The sequence below is a fragment of the Dipodomys merriami genome, unplaced genomic scaffold (assembly GCF_024711535.1).
Source record: "Dipodomys merriami isolate MVZ:Mamm:240054 unplaced genomic scaffold, mDipMer1.0.p SCAF_25, whole genome shotgun sequence".
NCBI lineage: Eukaryota > Metazoa > Chordata > Mammalia > Rodentia > Heteromyidae > Dipodomys > Dipodomys merriami.
This window is the reverse complement of record NW_027203937.1, coordinates 19,898,501-19,918,601: the sequence shown is the minus strand read 5'-3', so window position 1 is coordinate 19,918,601 and position 20,101 is coordinate 19,898,501. Positions and strand designations below refer to the sequence as shown.

Here is a 20,101-nt window from a genome sequence, read left to right as displayed (position 1 = left end):
TCTAAATATCAAAATTCTGATTTTATAATCTTTGGAACTTTCAGAATCAGAAAAAAAGGATCAAGTACCTTAACAGCAATCATAAATGGATACAAACCTAGATAGCCTGATGCATCCATTCTCACTGTGAGAAATAATTAGCCCAGGCCTTCAGTTGCCTGAACAGTGCTTTAGAGACTGTCTTTTACAATGAAAAATATATCTCCTACCAAGTGATGTCTTCTTCCTAACATCTTTAGGAGTTGTTAAATCATACTGGCCTAGATTTAAATGGTTACCTTCTTCTGATTTCTCTGGTCTGAGTCTTCTTCCTCTGAGTTGAGATGATAGAATCCCTCTGAGAGCAACCTGGCTGGCAAGTTCTTTGGGAATATGATGATATTTTAAAACTATGGAGGTAGATTATTCAGCCGGGAGGACCTCAGGGTACAAGCTACCTAAAGACCCTTTTGAGACTGTATGGACTAATTATACACATCTACATGCTGTTCTGACAGAAACAGGGACTTGACGATTTGGCTGAACTGTAGTTCAGTCTACAGTGATTTATTGAAGGCTTCGTGACTGGCATCAGTACTTCTGAATGCTCAGATTAGTCCCTTTCCAACTCCACCATATTCAAACATTTATCAAACACAAACATGAGGATTTTCAACTTGTGGAACAAACTGGTATGCAAAAGGTTTCTAAGACAGTGGTGACATTTTTCTACTGTTGCTTAAACCAAATCATGAAGACAGCCTAACCCCAAGCAGGTGGTAAAACTTCTGCCCTTCCCCCCACTCAGGCCTGACTTCTAACTATGACCTCACTACTGACATCATACCCCCAAAGGCTGGTCTAAGGCAGGAGCAAGCTGCCCCCTCTTATGGGAGCCAGGTGGCTGCAGGGCTACACTGGGAGGTGGCATCTGCGGGACGTGGGTGAAAAGACATCGTTGGAAACCCACGGGTCCCTGCACCCAGGTGTGCTCAGTGCCACAGCTAGGCTTCTACAGGTTTGTGCTCCACAGTACCCCTCAGATAACACAGCCTTCTGTTTGCAAGGAAGGATGGAACGGGCTAGGGAAGAAGCAGGGGACAGCCAGCTGGTATCTGGTCGGGAGACATCATCATGTACCATCCGAGTGTCTGTCAAGACCCCACAGGACTATCAGGATTTTTTGCTGGCAGAAAATAGCAATGTTTGCCACTTTAAGAAGCAGATTGCCAAACGCTTACACTGTGACCCTGACCGACTGGTTCTCATCTTCACTGGAAAGATCCTCCGCGATCAAGACATCCTGAGCCAGCGTGGCATCCTGGATGGCTCTACAGTTCACCTGGTGGTGAGGTCTCGTTTGAAAGGGCCATCCTGTCCGGGAACACTGCCAGGCCCTACCGCCCACTGCGCCCATCGTTCTGAACCACCAGCCTCTGAGAGTGCGGGGATTCCAACAAGGCTGGGCCGGCTGGCCCGGAATTTCCCCGATCTAGCTGATGTCTTCTGCCAGCTGGCTCCTTTGCTGATGATGGCACCAGAGTCTTTGGTGCAGTTCTTGGAAGACCCTTTAATTCAAGGCCTGGCAGGTGAGAAACTGGCCAATGGCAGCCACGTTCCTGAACCTTCGAGACCTGTGCAGAAACGTGACCCAGCTCTCAAGACTCTGGAAACCTTTCAGAAGCCAGTCAGACAACACGAGCTACTGCAGGAAGAAAAGCAGAGCCTGGACTCTTTAAAGGCAGTGCCAGGTGGTGATAATGCTATGCACCCAATCTGCTCTGACATCCAGCAGCTCATGTTCTCCCCTCTGGCCCTATTGGTTGCCTCCAAAGGCTATGTTTCAGGTTCTGAATCTTACAGAGGAGAAGCCAATGGTCAAAGCAATTCGGATACTACCACCACCACCACCACCACCTTTGCACCTACCAAGCCATTGGTACAAGAGGTCAGTGCAGGAGGAGGTGCCCATGTCAGGGGCATAGCCCCAAATCAGGTCAGTTCGGGGTGCAAAATTGGTATGCCAGACTTACACCCAGGGCAAGATTTTCCCTCCCAGGACAGCCAGCAACCCACAGAGAAAGCCAGTCAGCAGAAACTTTCACCCTCTGTTCTGCGCCGAGCCTTGCATGTCCTGCAGCGGAATCCATCTCTGTTACACCAGCTGGCCACCGGCAGCCCCCTGCTATGTCATATTCCACTTCTTCCTATTCTCACCAACCCACGAGCACTGCAGGCATTGATACAGATAGAGCAAGGCCTACAGATACTGTCCAAGGAGGTACCGGGACTGGGACCATTCTTCCGAGACCCAGCTAGACCACGTGTGGCTAGAGGAGTCCCAGAAACCAGGGGTAGAAGACAAGGTCATGGAGAAGACCATGCACAACCCACACTGGCTGTTCTCCAGCTCCTCCATGCACTGGCCAATGCCTGTTCCCAGTCTACCCAATCTTCATCCCCTCCATCCCTCTTTACTGAAAGTCGCTACCAACAAGAACTGGAGCAGCTGAAGGCCCTGGGTTTTGCTGATCATGATGCAAACCTGCAGGCCCTCATCGCCACAGATGGAGACATCCATGCTGCCATTGAGAGGCTTCTAAGGGTGCCACTGGTCTAGGGCTGTGCTCACAGTGCACCAATCCATGAAGAGAGAGGGGAAAGGGAGGAGGGAGAATTCACTTATTTAGGAATTCCTCCCTCTGTCAATGCCCAAGACTGTTCTACATTAAAAAAAGATTGCTTGGAATCCTCGTGTGTGTGGTCAATTTGAGGGTGAGTAGATGAAGCGAACCTTTGATGGGGAGGTATTGATCATGTTATGTGGTTTTAGAAATGGTCTCTGCCTATTCTCCTATCCCTACCAACAGAAACTTGTTATTATTACTCCTGTTCAATCAGCAACCCACCATGAGTCAGTCCTACTTTCTTCCAGAGTAGCCATGAAGGAATCCTAGCTGTTGATCACCACCCCCCGCCCCCCAAAGCCATGCTTTCCTTACAGCCTCTTAAAGGCACAGTTTTGTGTTTGGGGTTCTCTGGTTATAGGGACAATCTCTGAACTAGAGTTCTTCTTTGGTTCTATCTATGTAAGAATCCTGGTCTGCGAGGTTAGCTTCCATCCTCTGAAGATCATTCTCCCCTTCTATTTAAGTTTTTTTTTTTTTAATCCTGTAAAATACTTTATTCTGCCTGGTGCCAGTGGCATACTTGTGTAATTCCAGCTACTCAGGAAATTGAGATTTGAGGATTGTGATTTGAAGCCAGCCCAGGCAGACAAATCCATGGGATTATTTTATTTTATTGTAAAGATGTTGTACATAGGGGTTACAGTTACATGAGTAAGGTAATGAGTACATTTCTTGTCGAACATTGTTACTCCCTCCTTTGTTTTTTTTCCCCTACTATCCTTTCCTTCCCCACCTCCTTAACTCGTCCCCGCTGCCATGGTAAAGATCATTTTTGAGCATAGTGCCTTATTCCATGAGATTCTTATTTCCAATGAAAACAGCAACAAAACACAAGCCAGAAGTGGGGAAGTAGCTTAACCTAATAGAGCTCCAGCCTTGAGGAAAAAGTCAAGAAGTGTGAGGCCCTGAGTTCAAGCCCCACTACTAGCATGCACACAGCTTGATTCTGCTGCCTTATGAGTATCTAAAAACTTGAAAATTATTTCTGATTTTTAGTCTCTGATTTCTTGCAACTATCTCCTTTTCCATCATAAACGTACTTCTGTTCTCATTCCTCATCTTCCAAACATAACATTCTACCAAATTTTATTTACAGGCTTATGTTTCTTGGTGATATTTCCTTTGAGTTAACCTACTCCCTAATAGAGTAGTGCTTAGTATATTATACTAGAATATATATATATATTAGAATATATACTTAGTAGTATGGTATATCCTATACCTAGTAGTAGTTGGTATATTAGACTATTAATCTCTCAGAGAGTTTACCACATTTATTTGTAGTCACAGCTCTTCTACAGTTCTACACTTCGTAAATCCCTTAATGTCATTGTACTTTAGTACTTTTCCTAGCACACTGGCCTTCTCTCTGGGAAGACACCTAGGGGTGTCTCTGGTCCAGAATTTCCAAATATAGTCAGTCCATCACTTTTTCCCTCATCCATTTCTGCTTCATATCTTGTATTTTCTGTGTCTCAGTGAAAGTCATCTGTAGTGTCCCAGCCTACCAATTCTCTTCTGTATACTTCAGATCTTTTAGCAATGTTACTCGTAAAACAGGTAGAGGGAAATACTTCCAGATCTTCATCTTCTTCTATCATTAGTCAGGCCCCAGTGGCTAGACTCCAAGTAGGATCATATTACCATCATCGTTAGTGGTCTCACTGTGCACTAGATCCTGCTAAAACCTTTTAGCATACTAATTTCTACATATCATTCTCCACATCACAAGATTTATTCTAGCTTCAGGGTGATAAAAAAGTAAACATAACACTATTTTTTTCCCCCTGTGCTGGTGGTTCTGGGGCTGAACTCAGGGCTTGGGTACTGTCTCTGAGATTTTATCCTCAAGGCTAGTACCTTACCACGTGAGCCACTGCATCACCTCCAGTTCTTTTTCCTTTGCTGGTTAATCAGTTATAAGAGTCTCATGACTTTTCTGCCTGAGCTGGCTTCAAACTGCAATTCTGAGATCTCAGACCGCTAAATAACTAGGATTATAAGTGTGATCTACCAGCACCTGCTAAAGATTTGTTTTAACATTTCTGAATAACCCTCACAAACCAATTCCAACTCTCTATTAGTAAACCAGCTATCATTCCACTGCCTAAAACATCTATTGGACCCATCTTGTCACGAGATTTTATAATGTGGATTAATTAAGAGAATGTAATAATGACTACTGTTGAAATATACATTGTGATGATGTATAACACAACCACGAGGCACTACATGATTTTAATCACAGAAGACACACATCTCTCATCACATAGAAATGCAAAAACTAAAGGAAAATCACTAAATATAATGATAAAGTGACTTTTTCTACAGGATATAAAACTAAAATTGAAACCTAAAATTAAAATAGGAACAGCAATGCAGTCTGATCCCTCGATGAGACAGGAGGATGGAATAAGCGATGATGGATGGCAGCCAGGATTGTGGGTCTCATACTGAATGTAGGGACTAGCTCTTCGATTTATGCTGTTTTCCCAGCCACAGTGGATCCCTTTTCATGGAATTAGCAAGCAGAGAGTGTGTTTTGCCTTACCATAATACAGGGGAGGGATGGGTTATGTTTTCAGCTCTTTCTGTGCTTGAAAGAGAATAATCTAAGCCATAATGAGGAAATCATCTAATGTTTATAAGGTACTAAGAATTGTCGTTCACATACCAGAGAAAAATAGAACAATACATTTGCAGAGTGGGAGGAAGAGAGAGAATAATCATAAATCCTTTTCATACATTCTAGGACTGATGACTTTGTCTATCCTTAAGGACAACATCCTTAGAACATTTCTTTTTTGAGGGCACATATTACTCGTATAATTGTGATATTTCTATACATGGATATAATGTGGTTTGACCAGGTCTCGTTCAAACCAGTTACTGTTTCCTCCTATGGTCTTTCTGCTCTGAGTTTTTCTGTATGAAGACTCCTGGTTCCTGAGGACTTCGTATCATGAATTTACCCCTCCAGCATGACTTGGAGCTGGCACAGCCAAAGTTGATACTTCTTGTGTCCCTTGTAGAATTTGTGATCATTTTTCTTCTAGTTACTTTCCTGCTTTATTAATAAGTTTTTTATTATGAAAATACTGTACAGAGGGGTTACAATCACATGAGCAAGGTACATTTCTTATCAAGCATTGTTGCCTCCCCTTTTGTTTTTCCCCTTCCTGTTTTTATTTTTTTTAAACCCGGGTAAAACTATCCTGAGTTTATGGATGTGCATCTAGATGAATTGTCTCTGAGTAAGAAATAACCAAGTTACTAAGTACCAGCCACTATTCTGAACATACATTTTCATTACTCATCAAAGTAGCACAATAAAGACAACCATTTATTAAACCAATAATCAATATGATACATACCAGTTTGATCCATAGCACTTTTTCATAACATTTACTATGTGTTTACTAATTATGTGTAAGCCACCAATCAAATACCTGCTGTGACAGTTTTAGAATACAAATGAGCCAATCAGAAAGTCAACAAATAGTATACATTAAGTTAGACACAATAAGACATAAGACATATCAATTACTTTATGAATTCAATGTTTATTACCTAAATGTTGTCAACTATCACTGTACTGAGAATTGACTTTGTTTCAAATATTTATAATAAGCACTTTGCCAAGGCTGGGGATGGTTAAGTGGAAGGCCCTAAGTCATGAAGCTAGTAGATAAGAAAGATGATACTGAAGCCCAAGGACGTTTGGATCCAGATCTTCTGTCATTTCCACTTTAAAAGGCAGGGCATTTATGCCAAATGTTGTCTATTCAAGGGAATAACCTTAGACTAGTAGTATCTTTTCTTCTTTTTACTTTATAGTCTTTATTTTCTCTTCTTTTATAAATACCCAGAGGGGAGCTTTTTTAATATATATATATTTTTATTGTAAAGATACTGTACAGAGGGGCTACAGTTACATAAGTAAGGTAATGAGTACATTTCCCATCGAGCATTGTTACCCCCTCCTTTGTTTTTCTCCTATCATCCCTTCCCTCCCCACCTCCCCAACTCCTCCCTCCCCCTGCAAAGTTTGTTTTTCAACATGCTGTCTCATACATCTCATTGTTAGAATGGGTCAACCTGAATCCTTATTTCATTCAGTATTTTGCTATTTCCCCTCCCTCTTCTTTTGTAGACTTTTATCATTTTAGACTCTCAGTGTCTCTGAATTATGGGCTCTTTATAAAATGAAAAGAAATAAAGTGATTTTTGCTCAGACTTACCCCTTCCATCACTCTCCTTTCCCTTCCCACCTGCTCCTTCTCCACCAGTCACATCAAGCTCTCCACATCCGTTTTTGCACATGTACATTGAGTATTATGATTCTATTTGTCCACCATTAAAGAATAACTTTTTGTTTAAAAGGAAAGGAACTCTAAATGCGTGAGTAGAAGAATGGGAGGAAATACATTTTTACTGAACACTCATTACACAGTTTTGTTAAGTAAGGTAGTTAGCACAATAACCTTGTGATACAAGATAATATTCTAAAAGTTTTAAGGAAGTTAGATAACTTGCATAATAATGCTTAGAGAGGTCACCTTGCATTCTCATTTTGTTTATTAAATAATTGATATGTAAGGCTCTGTCTTAGGTTTTCTGCACTTACTAACTTAACGTGTTCTGTACTACAACATGAACAGTTAAGTACCTCTTTATACAGCTACTTAAAGATAACAAAAATACAATTAAAAAAGAGATATTATGATGATCCCCATTGAACAATTTGGTCAAAATGAGGTATAAAAACATTAGCGATATGCTCAAGGTTAAAAAAGTAGTAGTGAACAAAGTAAGACTCAAGTCTAGGCACTCCGACTCCATGTTTTGGGTTCTTAACTGCTACCTGAATTTGTGCAATTCAGATTCAAATTCACTTCCAACACTTTTTTTTTCCTTCCCATTGGACCCTCAGCAAAGCATTTCCATAATGACATTCGGTCTTCTCTTGATCAGCACCTGATTGGCTCCTTAGTAAATCATGCCTCAGAAAAATAATGTTATACAAGATCATTACTTTCTCCATTCACTCTGGCCAATGCTCTTCCTCCCAGAGCTTTAGACCTGTTAACCTTGCCCTTTCAGATCATAGGTTTCTGTGCAGGTAAATGAATCTACCTGGCTCCCATTGTACACTTTATTTTTCTTATCTCCAACTTGAGTTTACACTGAAGCCTTCCCAAAGTGAAGTAGTCTCAGAAGTCGACTCCGAATCTCTTTGGTCCTAGCCCCATAGATGACAGGGTTGAGTACAGGAGGTACCAGCACATAGAGGTTAGCCAGGAAGATGTGCACGTGCTTCGGGACTCGGTTGTGGCCAAAGCGGTGGGTGAGGAAGGAGAAGAAGGCGGGGATGTAGAAAACAAGAATGACACCCAGGTGAGAGCCACAAGTACTTAAGGCCTTGTGCTGGGCATCACGGGATGGCAGGCGGAAGACAGCACGGAGGATAAAGCCATAGGAAATGGCAATGAGGATGGAGTCCATACCCATGGCCAGCAGAGCCACAGTCAGCCCATAGATAATATTGACAGTGATGTTGGCACAGGCCAGCCGGGCAATGCCCATATGCTCACAGTATGTGTGAGCCATGACACGGTGGCCACAGTAGGGCAGTCTCCTCAGTAAAAAGATGAAGGGGAAGACAATAGCTATACTACGGAATAGCCCCACAGAGACAATTTGGCCGATGACAGTATGGTTGAGGATGGTTGTGTATCTCAGTGGGTTGCAGATAGCCACATACCGATCGAAGGCCATGGCGAGAAGAACCGAGGACTCTAGAGCATAGATCGCGTGCACACAGAACATCTGGGCCAGACATCCGCCAAAGGAAACCTCGCTAGCATGGAACCACAGAATGGCTAACATTTTGGGCACAGTGGTAGAGCTGAGAGCCAAGTCAGCGAGTGAGAGCAGGCAAAGGAAGAGGTACATGGGGACATGAAGGGTGCTGTCAGTCCCAATGACCAGAATGAGGGCAGCATTGCCCACGAGGGCTACAAGATACATGGCACAGAATGGGAAGGCAATCCAGAAGTGGGCAAACTCCAGGCCTGGGATCCCTGTCAGGAAGACTGTGGCTGGGAGACCATCCTCACTGACGTTAGAGCCTGGCATCTGTCTTCACAGATAGAGGTCTCTGTCTAGCAGGTGATGGCGTGCTTACCCTGTAACATTAGTCATCTAATTGATGTACATAGAATGACTGACTTTCTAGGAAATAATCTTTGTAGATGGAGACATATATTTGTCACTTGTTCAAGCACCTGAAAAGAGTTTTATTGTATATAATCAGTATATAATCAAGATACAATATTTTTTTATTATTCAACAATAATGTTTAGAGTTCCACACCTAACACATCCAGCTGAGTATTTGCTCATCTGATTAAGCTAAGTATTTCCTCATCTGATCCTTTCTGTCATCTGTACCCCACACACCACCAACTGGCCTTCAGACTGCCTTCTCCCACCTTCTTCCATTAAATGACTTTTCCCATGTGTTTTGGAATCTTTTTTGTTTGTTTCTCCCTGCTTTATTATTTGTTTACTCTTTCTATTTTAGGGCAGGTATTCTTTCTGTCCTTTTCCATAGAGATCTTTAAACTTTGGTTTATTTTATTTTTTCATTTCTTTAGAAAAATCCCTTTGGCTGGATTCAGTGTCTTGATGCAGTTATAACTCCCCAAGCAGGTTACTGGAAAACATAAAACTGGGTCTCATAGGCTCAGATTCAGAGTTTAGTATTTCATCTCACCCCACTGTCTATCAATAGGGCCAAGATTTGAAATTTTATCTCTTCAAACCATCCATTTTATTTAGTATCTATTTTTAAAGCTACATACAATATTATTCATTATCTGAACTCGAGAGAGACAAACAGAGATAGAAAGCCCCGTCTTATTTGCTTCAAGATTTGTCAGATAACACCAGTGTCATAAGATATCAGCTACGCTGTCAGCATCTCCAGAGTTAGAAAGAACAGAATAATTGCTGTAAGAGTAGGTTTCATGTTCTTCATTTTTGGGAACAGTGGGAAAAGTGTACTGAATACCGCTATTTCCCAATGGTGGCACCCTCCCAAACTTCTCTCAGCATCTCTCCTCTTAGTTACTATAATGATTGAGTTTTTGAGGTCTCACCATTGGCCCTCAACTTCAATACATAACTGAACTCTGAGTTAGTTGAACTCAAATGATAGAGAACATGATTTTAAGAACTTACCTGTGTGGCCGGGTGCTGGTGGCTCACACCTGTAATCCTAGCTATTCAGGAGGCTGAGATCTGAGGATCGCGGTTCAAAGCCAGCCCGGGCAGGAGAGACTGTGAGACTCCTATCTCCAATAAACCACTAGAAAACCGGAAGTGGCGCTGTAGCTCAAGTGGTAGAGCGCTAGCCTTGAGCTGAAGAGCTGAGGGACAGCGCCCAAGCCCAGAGTTCAAGCCCAACGACCGACAAAAAAAAAAAGAAAAGAAAAGAAAAGAAAGAACTTACCTGTGTGAAAGACATGCATCTTCTGTGGTGTTTGCTGAGTTAGGAGCCACCCCCAAGTTAGGCTGTATAATCTAGATGCAGGAAAGCACTATTGTATGGCTCAGAGCTGTATGGGAGAGGAGTGTGCTGGTACAGTGGTAGCAGCTGGGTGCCTAAATGCAGAGCTTAGTTTAGGGAAGCGAATGAGTGCTATGTATCCTTGCAGAGAGAATCAAAACATGTTGAGTGAGCGGAAGGACTCAGTGTGTAAACTATTAGAGTCATCTGCTCCTTTCTCAGTTTTCTGAGCTCACCGAATGTCTTTAGCTCAGCTCTCTCTATTCCTCCCCTTTGGTCAAGGGGCTTGGGAAATGCAGTTATTTATTGTCTGTGAAGCTCAGGTGTGGAAACTTAAGTGTCTTTCCCTGAGGGACTTGACTTGTGGTATATCTGTTGTGAAAGACAAAGAAAATTTGTAGTTCATCAATGAGGAAGAAATGAGTAAGGAAACATTTCCCGTAACTTTTCAAAAAAAGTGTATATTAAATGTCTAGTGCAGTTGTCTGATTCTCCATTCTGGTATAGTACTTTCTTTCTTCTTTCTGTTTCCTTTTGCTTCCTTCTCTTCTGTGAGTCTTCTTAAATTCTCACCTGTTGTGGGTCATCAGAATTCTGTGTGAGTGGTGTTGCAAATGATGGTATTGTCCTGGATATGGAGAATCAGACTTCACTTATAAAATACACACAGGTTCAGGGATAAATGCAGAACTTCACTTACAAAGTACACATTCAGGGATAAAATTTCTAGAAGAAATGTTAAACTGCTATATAATCCTTCAAAAGCTTTATATCTAGAAATTATAATTGAAAAAAATTTAAACAGAACAACAGGGATGTGACTTTCCTCATATTGTGACTACTGAAATTTAGATGTTAAACATTCATATAAGCATTTTTAAATATACCCAATGGAATTTTATATTCAGAAATTTGTACCTACCTTACAATTATTCATTTAAGCATACATGAGCAAAGGCTAGACACACACCAACATGTTAGTTCGAACTTTCAGAATTTAATATTGTTGCTTTATTTTTTGAAGTTGGCCCATTTTCTTACATCTTTGTTTATTTTTGCTTAAATATGTCATTATGATAACTCATAATATGTATATAAATTGGAATTGCTGGTTTTGTTTCCTGTAACAGTAAACTCCAGATATTGCAATATTATGTTACCAAGATATATAAATCATAAGCAATGAAAAGATCTATAAATTTCATAAATTATTAAAAATATTTGGAAATAATTTTATTAATGACAGTGATAGGACTTTTATTTTCTTCCTTCGGATGTCTTCATGTATCCTTAAGATAATGTTGATGCAATGAGATTGGGTTTATATTCAGTTATTCCTAATTTCAACTATTAAAAATGGAAGGTCTAAGAACCTAGATCCATGAATAACTGCTTTCAGAATAACCTTTGTTTCTACAGTGCAGAATTTAGGCCATAATTGAGATTAAGAGACACTCCTGGGAAGAAGATTCTGGTTGTCCAAAGTTCTAAGGAGGCTACTGATTTAATTGGACCCAGACCTCTGGGCAGAAGTCTCTAGCATGTTCTGTTGGTATATCTGAGGGACTAGAAGATATTGGTTGGAAATAATAGATACATTAAAGCTGCAAACTAAAGCCAACTGCTGCTGAAATAAACAGATTGTTAGGTGGGACAAAAATACGGCTTGAGTGATATGAAACATAAGGAATAAATGGCTAAAGGACATAATTTTTCCTTCTTTTGAATTTTCAGTCTGCTTCTAATTCCTCCTATTGACAGACTCTTAACAGGTAGCTTGGCTGGCAAATGTAAAATGTAGGTCAACCCAAGCAATTATAAATGCAGAATGTGGAGGGTAGTTTTGGAGCTTGAACATTAGCATTCTTGTAGTAATCCTTTTGGACATATATGTATGTGGGTGTATTATAACTGACATTGTATTTTGGGATAAGTAAATACAAATAATTTATGAAAATCAAAAATAAATCATTTTGTTAAAAATGAACGTGTTCTATGACCCAGCAATCCCACTTTTGGGCATTTACAAAGCTACACTAAAGCTTCCAGCACAACTATGTTTATCGCAGCATTATTTACCATCGGTAAGATGTGGAACCAACCCAGATGCCTCTCAATAGATAAATGGATCAAGAAAATGTGGAACCCTAGGTCTCCTTGGCTCAGGCCGAAATTTTCTGAATAGAGACCCAGAAACAACAAATCAAAGAAAGGTTGGACAACTGGGATTGCATGAAGTTGCAGAGCTTCTATATGGCAAAGGACATAGCTAGCAAGATCAATAGAAAGCCCACAGATTGGGAAAAGATCTTCACTAGCCATACAACAGACAAGGGTCTCATATCTAAAATATACTTGGAACTCAAAAAATTAAATCCCCAACAACAAATTCTCAAAGAAACAACTGCCCAATAAATAAGTGCACTAAAGACTTGAAGAGAAACTTCTCTGAAGAAGAAAGAAGGAAGGCCAATAGACACATGAATAAATGCTCAACCTCCCTAGCCATAAAAGAAATGCAAATCAAAACAACATTGAGATACCACCTCACCCCAGTTAGAATGGCTATAATCAAGAACTCTAACAACATCAGATGCTGGAGGGGATGTGGACAGAAGGGAACCTTACTTCATTGTTGGTGGGAGTGTAAACTTGTTCAACCACTTTGGAAAGCAGTATGGAAGTTCCTCAAAAGACTTCACATAGATCTCCCCTATGACCCAGCAATCCCACTTTTGGGCATTTACCCAAATGTTTACAAACAAGACCACACTAAAGCTACCAGCACAACTATGTTTATTGCAGCATTATTTACCATAGCTAAGATATGGAACCAACCCAGATGCCCCACAGTAGATGAATGGATCAAGAAAATGTGGTATACATACAAAATGGAATTCTATGCCTCCATCAGAAAGAATGACATTGCCCCATTTGTTAGGAAATGGAAAGGCTTGGAAAAAATTATATTAAGTGAAGTAAGCCAAGCCTAAAGAAACATAGGTCCCATGGTTTCCCTTATTTGCAATATCTAGTAAATGTATGAGTCAAGCAGAAAAGGTCAGATAATGTGATGTTAGGAAAATGAACCCTTAGATATGTATTTAAATGTTTTTTTTCTTTTATGCATTTGTTTCTAACACATTTATAAGATTATTTCTTTGTTGCTTTGTATGTCCCTCCCCCACAGTATAACCCTCGCTTTCACTATATTTGATGTTGGTATAATTAGTGGAGGAGATGGGGCAAAACAAGTCGTTTAAGGATACAGGTGGACCTGTTGCAACTATGAGAAGTACAAGTAAGTTGTCATGTTGAAAATGAACTTTGGTGCGGGGGAGGGGAGGGATGGGGTGGGGGAGTGGGAAGGGGGGAGGCTGGGAAGGGATGTGAAGGGTAAACAAAGGAGGAGGCTACAATGCTTGATAAGAAATGTACTCATTATTTTGCCCATGTAATTGTAACCCCTCTGTACAGTATGTTCACAAAAAATAAAAAATAAAAAAAAAGAAAATGTGGTATATATACACAATGGAATTCTATGCCTCCATCAGAAAGAATGACATTGCCCCATTTGTTAGGAAATGGAAAGACTTGGAAAAATTATATTAAGTGAAGTAAGCCAGGCCCAAAGAAACATAGGTCCCATGGTGTCCCTTATTTGCAATAACTAGTATAAGTTGAGGACAAGCAGAAAAGGTCAAAAGCTATGTACATATGACCATATAAGATGATGTTAAGTGAAATGAGCCCCAATTTAGGGACACAACTGTTTTTTTCTTTCTTGCTATTGTTTTTAATGTACTTATAATGTCATATGAGATCTTCCTCCATGGTATAACCCCTGTTTTCACTGTATTTGATGTCGGTGCCCTGCATCTTATACATACATTTTTCTAATTTGGGGAGGAGAAGGAAAAACAAAATGCTGATATAAGGATACAGAATGACCATTGTAACAATGATTCATACAAGACAATATGTCGAAAATGAACTTTACAACTTTGCAGAGGGGTGGGGGGGGGGGGAGGGAGGGATTGGAAAGGTGGGGAAGAAAGGGATAGTAGGGGAAAAATAAAGGAGGAGGTAACAATGCTCGATAGGAAATGTACTTATTACCTTACTCACGTAACTTAACCCCTCTGTACACTATTTTTACAATAAAAAAATAAAAAATGAAAAAAAATGAATGTGTTGTTAAAGTTCTCAACATATTTCCTTATTTACTAAAAGAGAAAACTAAGCTGGGCACCAATGGCTCACATCTGCAATCCATCTACTCAGGAAGCTGAGATCTGAGATCTGAAGAAAGTTTGTATCCGATTAGCTAAATAAAATCTATCTCCAATTACAGCAGAATGAGCTGTGGCTCAAGTGGTAGCATGCTAACCTTGAGCAGAAAAAAGCTCAGGGACAGCTGCTCCCAGGCTCTGACTTTAAACCTCAGGACCAACACAAAAAATTAAATAAATAAATAAAAAGAAAACTATCAGTAAGGAAACATTTTATATGATTACATTGCACAAATATTGGGTGCAATTAAAATATCTCAAAAACCCTTTGATACAATATTTTTATTATTAATAAATGTTTTTTGGCAGTCCTGGGCTTTGAACTCAGAGACTTGCACTCATTTGGTAAATACTACTTGAGCCATGCTCTAGCACTTTTTTGTTTTCATTAATTTTTTTTTTTTTTGGTCTGGTCATGGGGCCTGAACTCTGAGCCTGGGCACTGTGCCTCAGCTCTTCAGCTCAAGGCTAGCGCTCTACCACTTGAGCCACAGCACCACTCTGGCTTTTTTCTTTTTGCTTATGTGGTGCTGAGGAATCGAACCCAGGGCCTCAGGCATGCAAGGCAAGTGCTCTACCAATGAGCCAACTTCCCAGCCCGTTTTCATTAATTTTTGATTTTTGGTTTTGGAGATTTTTTTAAAGTTTTATTTTACTAGGGCTTGAACTCATTCATTTTTGAATAGGGTTTCATACTTACTGTATTCATCATTAGGAGGCTGCCCTTAAATCAGAATTGGAAATTGCCCCTTTTTTAAAATTGCCTAATAAGGAATAATGCAGAAAGACAAAATTAAGGTGCATAAAGAGTAAAACTTTAAGTCCGCAGAATTTTTATTACTATGTTTGTAATCACAATCTTAACAAAGCAATTCAGATTTTGTATGTCAGAAATCAGTCTGCAGTTGATCATTTCTAATCTAAGAAATTGCAATAACTAGTATATGTCTGAGACAAGCAGAAAAGGTCAGATAAGTTGATGTTAGGTGAAATGAACCCCAAGATAAGGATTCAAATGTTTTTTTCTTTCTTGAAAATGTTTCTAACATATTTATAAGATGATTTCTTTGTTGCTTTGTATGTCCCTCCCCTACGGTATTACCTCTGCTTTCATTGTGTTTGATTTTGGTATAATTTGTGGAGGGGAAGGGAAAAAAAACAAATCATTTAAATAAGGATACAGGTGGACCCATTGCAACAATGAGATGTACAAGACATTATGTTGAAAAACGGACTTCACAACTTTGGCCAGGTAGGGGTGGGGAGGGGTGGGGGGGGAGATGAGAAGGATGGGTAGGGTAAACAAAGGAGGAGGCAATAATGCTTGATAAGAAATGTACTCATTACTTTGCCCATGTAATTGTAACCCCTCTGTATGGTATTTTCACAATAAAAAAAAAAAAAAAGAAATTGTACCATCCGGTTGCTATGTTTCCATCAATGGTTCCACTGGGTCTGATATTAGTCGGCCAATGTGACCATAACCAAATACCATAGGCTGAATGGCTGAAACACAAGAAATGTGTTTTTCACAGGCTGGAAGCCTCCCATCCAGGTCTAGGGTGGGCAGGGTTTCTGGAGAGACCTCTTTGCTTACAGAAGTCCTTGGTTCTTATTGAACACGGTCTTTCTTTGGGAGGTGACTGATTTAAGTCTTTTCTTTATAAGGACAACAGTCCTGATGAACTAGAATCTTACCTTTATGACCTCAGTTATTTTTAATTTTATTTCTTTACCTTCTAAGTATCTCCCATTACCTCTGAAGACCCTAAAGTTCGATTTGTGTTTAGAATTTCAGTTTCAATTAGAGGGGGATACAATTTCATCCATAGCAAATACTATGGAAAAGACATGAATTTCCATAAAATTGACAGAATATGGATCCATGGCCTCAGCAGTTTAGCTGTACTTAACAATCAATTAGCTAAGTTAATGAACTAAATTAATCTCTTTTATTACTCCTTAAACATCTACTGTCCTCTTAGAGCAATCTGCATGACTTGTACTCAATAGTAGAATATTTAGGAGTAATTAGAGAGTCCAGAACTAATTAGAGAAACACTTGTAAAATAATATACTGTTTTGTTAAAAAGAAAGGGGTAGTAGAGATGGGGAAAATGAGGGTAAAAAGGGAGCCCACCTGATTAAATTATTGTATGTGCTGAGTGAATGCCATAGTGAAATCTCGGAAAAATTAACATACACTTAAAAATTAGTGACAGGATTGGAAACAGGTCCTGCGTGGGGTGTGAATGGTGGCAATGAATATACTCACACACACACACACACACACACACACACACACACACACACACACAGAAGAACAGTAAACCTTGCTGAGATTGGTTTAGGAAAGGGGAAGTGGGAATGAGGGAGAATGATTAAGGATTAAATCTGATCGAGTTTCACTGTCTGCATATATGAGCATGTAAAAAACAAACCCTTTATACAACAAATTGATGCTAGCAAAAAATGTGGGAAGAAAAACACAATGGCTCATTTTGGTTAAGTCAATGACTTTGTATAATGTAAATTTCCCTAACCCTCACTCTTCAAAAGTTTGCAGATGCTTAGAATGAACAGCTTCTTCTTCTTTTTTTTTTTTTTAATTTAATTTTATTTTATTTGAGAACATACTGTACAGAGGGGCTACAATTACATGGGCAGGATAATGCATACATTTCTTACCAAGCATTGCAGCCTCCTCCTTTGTTTACCCTTCACCTCCCTTCCCAGCCTCCCCCCTCCCCCCACCCAATTATACCCCCCTCCCCCCCCCACACCGACATTGTAAAGCTGGTTTTGACATGACATTTTGTACTTCTCATTGTTGCAACAGGTCCACCTGAATCCTTAAACAACTTGTTTGTCCCCATCTCCTCCACATGTTATACTGACATGAAATATAGTGAAAGCGGGGGTTACACTGTGGGGGAGGGACATACAAAGCAACAAAGAAATAATCTTATAAATGGGTTAGAAACACATGCATGAAAGAAACGAAAACATTAAAATACATATTTAAGGGTTCATTTTCCTAACATCACATTATATGACCTTTTCCGCTTGACTCATACCTATACTAGATATTGCAAATAAGGGAAACCATGGGACCTATTTTTATTTTTAGGATGGTAGCCAGTATGGTGAGGGGACATCCCAAGGGAGCAAGCTGGGGCTAGAACACTTTCAAACTCTCCCGTTTCAGAAATTGTCATTGTTTGAGTTGTTTAATAAAGATTCAAAAGCACTATTTGTAATTCTGTGTAAAAACAACCTGAGCCAGAATGTATACAGAGTGAAAAGCTTTTTTCCCCATGGGTAACTATCAAACACAATTATTCATAATGAACATATTAGCTGCTTGAGATAGTAAATGGCAGTAAAGAAAAGCGAGAAATCAACCAGAAAACAAAAACTGAAAAATAAATTTTTATTTGCACAAATTAGTTATAAATATTAATGAATTTTGTTGTTACACTTCCTTACATGATGTTATCATGCTTTGATCATGTCTACTCTCCATTTTATCCTCTTACTTTCTCATCTCTTACTCCCTTATACTTCTTAAAAATATGGAATGCAGGGCTGGGAAGCTGGCTCAAAGGTAGAGTGCTTGCCTTGCATGCCTGAGGCCCCAGGTTCAATTCCTCAGCACCACATAAGTAGAAAAAGCCGGAAGTGGCGCTGTGGCTCAAGTGGTAGAACGCTAGCCTTGAGCTGAAGAGCTGAGGGACAGTGCCCAGATCCAGAGTTCAAGCCCCACGACAGACAAAAAAAAAAAAAAAAAAAAAGAATGCTTCATGCATTTGCACACCATTTCTATACAGCAACCCTCCTAATCTCTGTGCTATTCTAATCTTATATGTGCTGACAAAACAAACACTAAATATTTGTATAAGCTTCAGACATTTTGGGCATATTTGTGTCTATATAGAAGTCCATGTGCATGGACAGAGCTTTATATATCCCTGAAATTCTTTAGTAAGACCTTAAGACTCTATTCCATGGTTCACCTTGAGTTTGAATAGGCAGGAAATGAAGACTAAAGCAGACATGCAGAATAAATGCCTGTGTTGAAGTTGTACCTCAATAGACACATAGAGCCCTCAGCACATAGAGAAATAAATACCTCTTCTAGCCATTTAAGGACATAGCTCTCCAATTATTAAATGATTGTGAAACTAACAGAGAGAGACTTCAATGCCTGAACATAGCAAAAGTTAATGTTAAGGAATTAATTCAGAACCAGTGAATCACTAAATAGAGCATCATGCAAGTCTACTGGTACCAGGTATGTTTACAGAAACTTTAAGAATTATCAATACTTTTAGCAATAATAATATTTTGGCATGTCTTGCTATATTACTCTGGCTAGCCTTGCACTTGTGATTCCACTACCTCAGTCTCTATAGTACTTGGATTGCAGCCATGTGCAACAATTCTGTCTGATAAAATACTTTAAAACTGAGATATGGGGCTGGGAAGGTGGCTCAGTGGTAGAGCGCTTGCCTTGCATGCTCAAGGCCCTGGGTTCGATTCCTCAGCACCACATAAGCAAAAAGAAAAAAGCTGGAAGCGGCACTGTGGCTCAAGTGGTAGATCGCTAGCCTTGAGCTGAAGAGCTGAGGAACAGCGCCCAGACCCAGAGTTCACGCCCCACGACCGGACCCCCCCCAAAAAAAACCTGAGATATGTGCATTGTTTCTTCAAAATACATTACAGTGTGGAGGAAACATAAAATTTAAGTACACAGAATGAAATAAACACATCTAACTCTCTTTATAAAAACACTTCTTTATTGTGATTATTGCTGAACTCTTGATATGACAAATAATGTCCAACATATGTGTTTTTTTTTAATATACAATATTCCATAGTTGTCCATTGCTACACTGTTCACCATAGTCAAGTTAAGGAAACATCCCAGTTGTCCTACAATAGATGAATGGATCAAAACAATGTGATATATCTATATCTATATATCTATGCATATCTCCATATATAATGGAAATTAATCATTCATCAGTAAGAAAAATAATATGTCATTCACAAGAAAATGGAGGGACCTGCAAAAATTATGTCTAGTGGAATAAGACAGGCTCTGAGAGGAAAAGGGTGCATGTTTTCTCATATGTGGAAATTAGACATGTATAAAAACATGTATAAAAACATTCAGGGCTATGTGCATACATATGCATACTCACTATAGTATATTTTATGCAGAGGAGGATTGCAATGGTGTAACTCCTTTGAACAACTAACTTACAGTTTAACAAAATGAATAACAGAAAGCTGAAACCTGTTGTTGGGAGGGGAGGAGGACAGAGAAATGGAGAGAAGGATGGACAAATTCAGTCATAATAGTCGTGTATATAGGTGAAAATGGAACTAGGAAAATTGGGGGGATAAGTGGTGTTGGGAGAGATGAGAGAGGATGATGAAAGGGGATCAAGATGCATTGTACTCACAGACAGGGCGGCTTGAAACCTCTCTGTACAACCACATAAAGATCATAAAATTATGTAAATAAAATTCAGATATACAGTGTTCAGCACAAGAGGTGAA

General features: G+C 39.7%; 2 protein-coding genes across 2 annotated transcripts; one reads left to right on the top strand and one right to left on the bottom strand.

Moving 5' to 3' along the window:
• The first annotated feature begins 856 nt into the window (after positions 1-856).
• Positions 857-2,716, top strand: LOC138836240 (ubiquilin-1-like). Its single transcript, XM_070034732.1, has one exon. The coding sequence runs from the start codon at positions 869-871 to the stop codon at positions 2,597-2,599; it is 1,731 nt and encodes a 576-aa protein (XP_069890833.1). The 5' UTR covers positions 857-868; the 3' UTR covers positions 2,600-2,716.
• A 5,134-nt stretch (positions 2,717-7,850) lies between these two features.
• LOC138836239 (olfactory receptor 52D1) lies at positions 7,851-8,819 on the bottom strand. Its single transcript, XM_070034731.1, has one exon. The coding sequence runs from the start codon at positions 8,805-8,807 to the stop codon at positions 7,851-7,853; it is 957 nt and encodes a 318-aa protein (XP_069890832.1). The 5' UTR covers positions 8,808-8,819.
• Positions 8,820-20,101: the final 11,282 nt, after the last annotated feature.

Coding starts and splice junctions, on each gene's coding strand:
- LOC138836240 (XM_070034732.1), top strand. CDS start 869: ATGGGAGCCAGGTGGCTGCAGGGCTACACTGGGAGGTGGCATCTGCGG.
- LOC138836239 (XM_070034731.1), bottom strand. CDS start 8,807: ATGCCAGGCTCTAACGTCAGTGAGGATGGTCTCCCAGCCACAGTCTTC.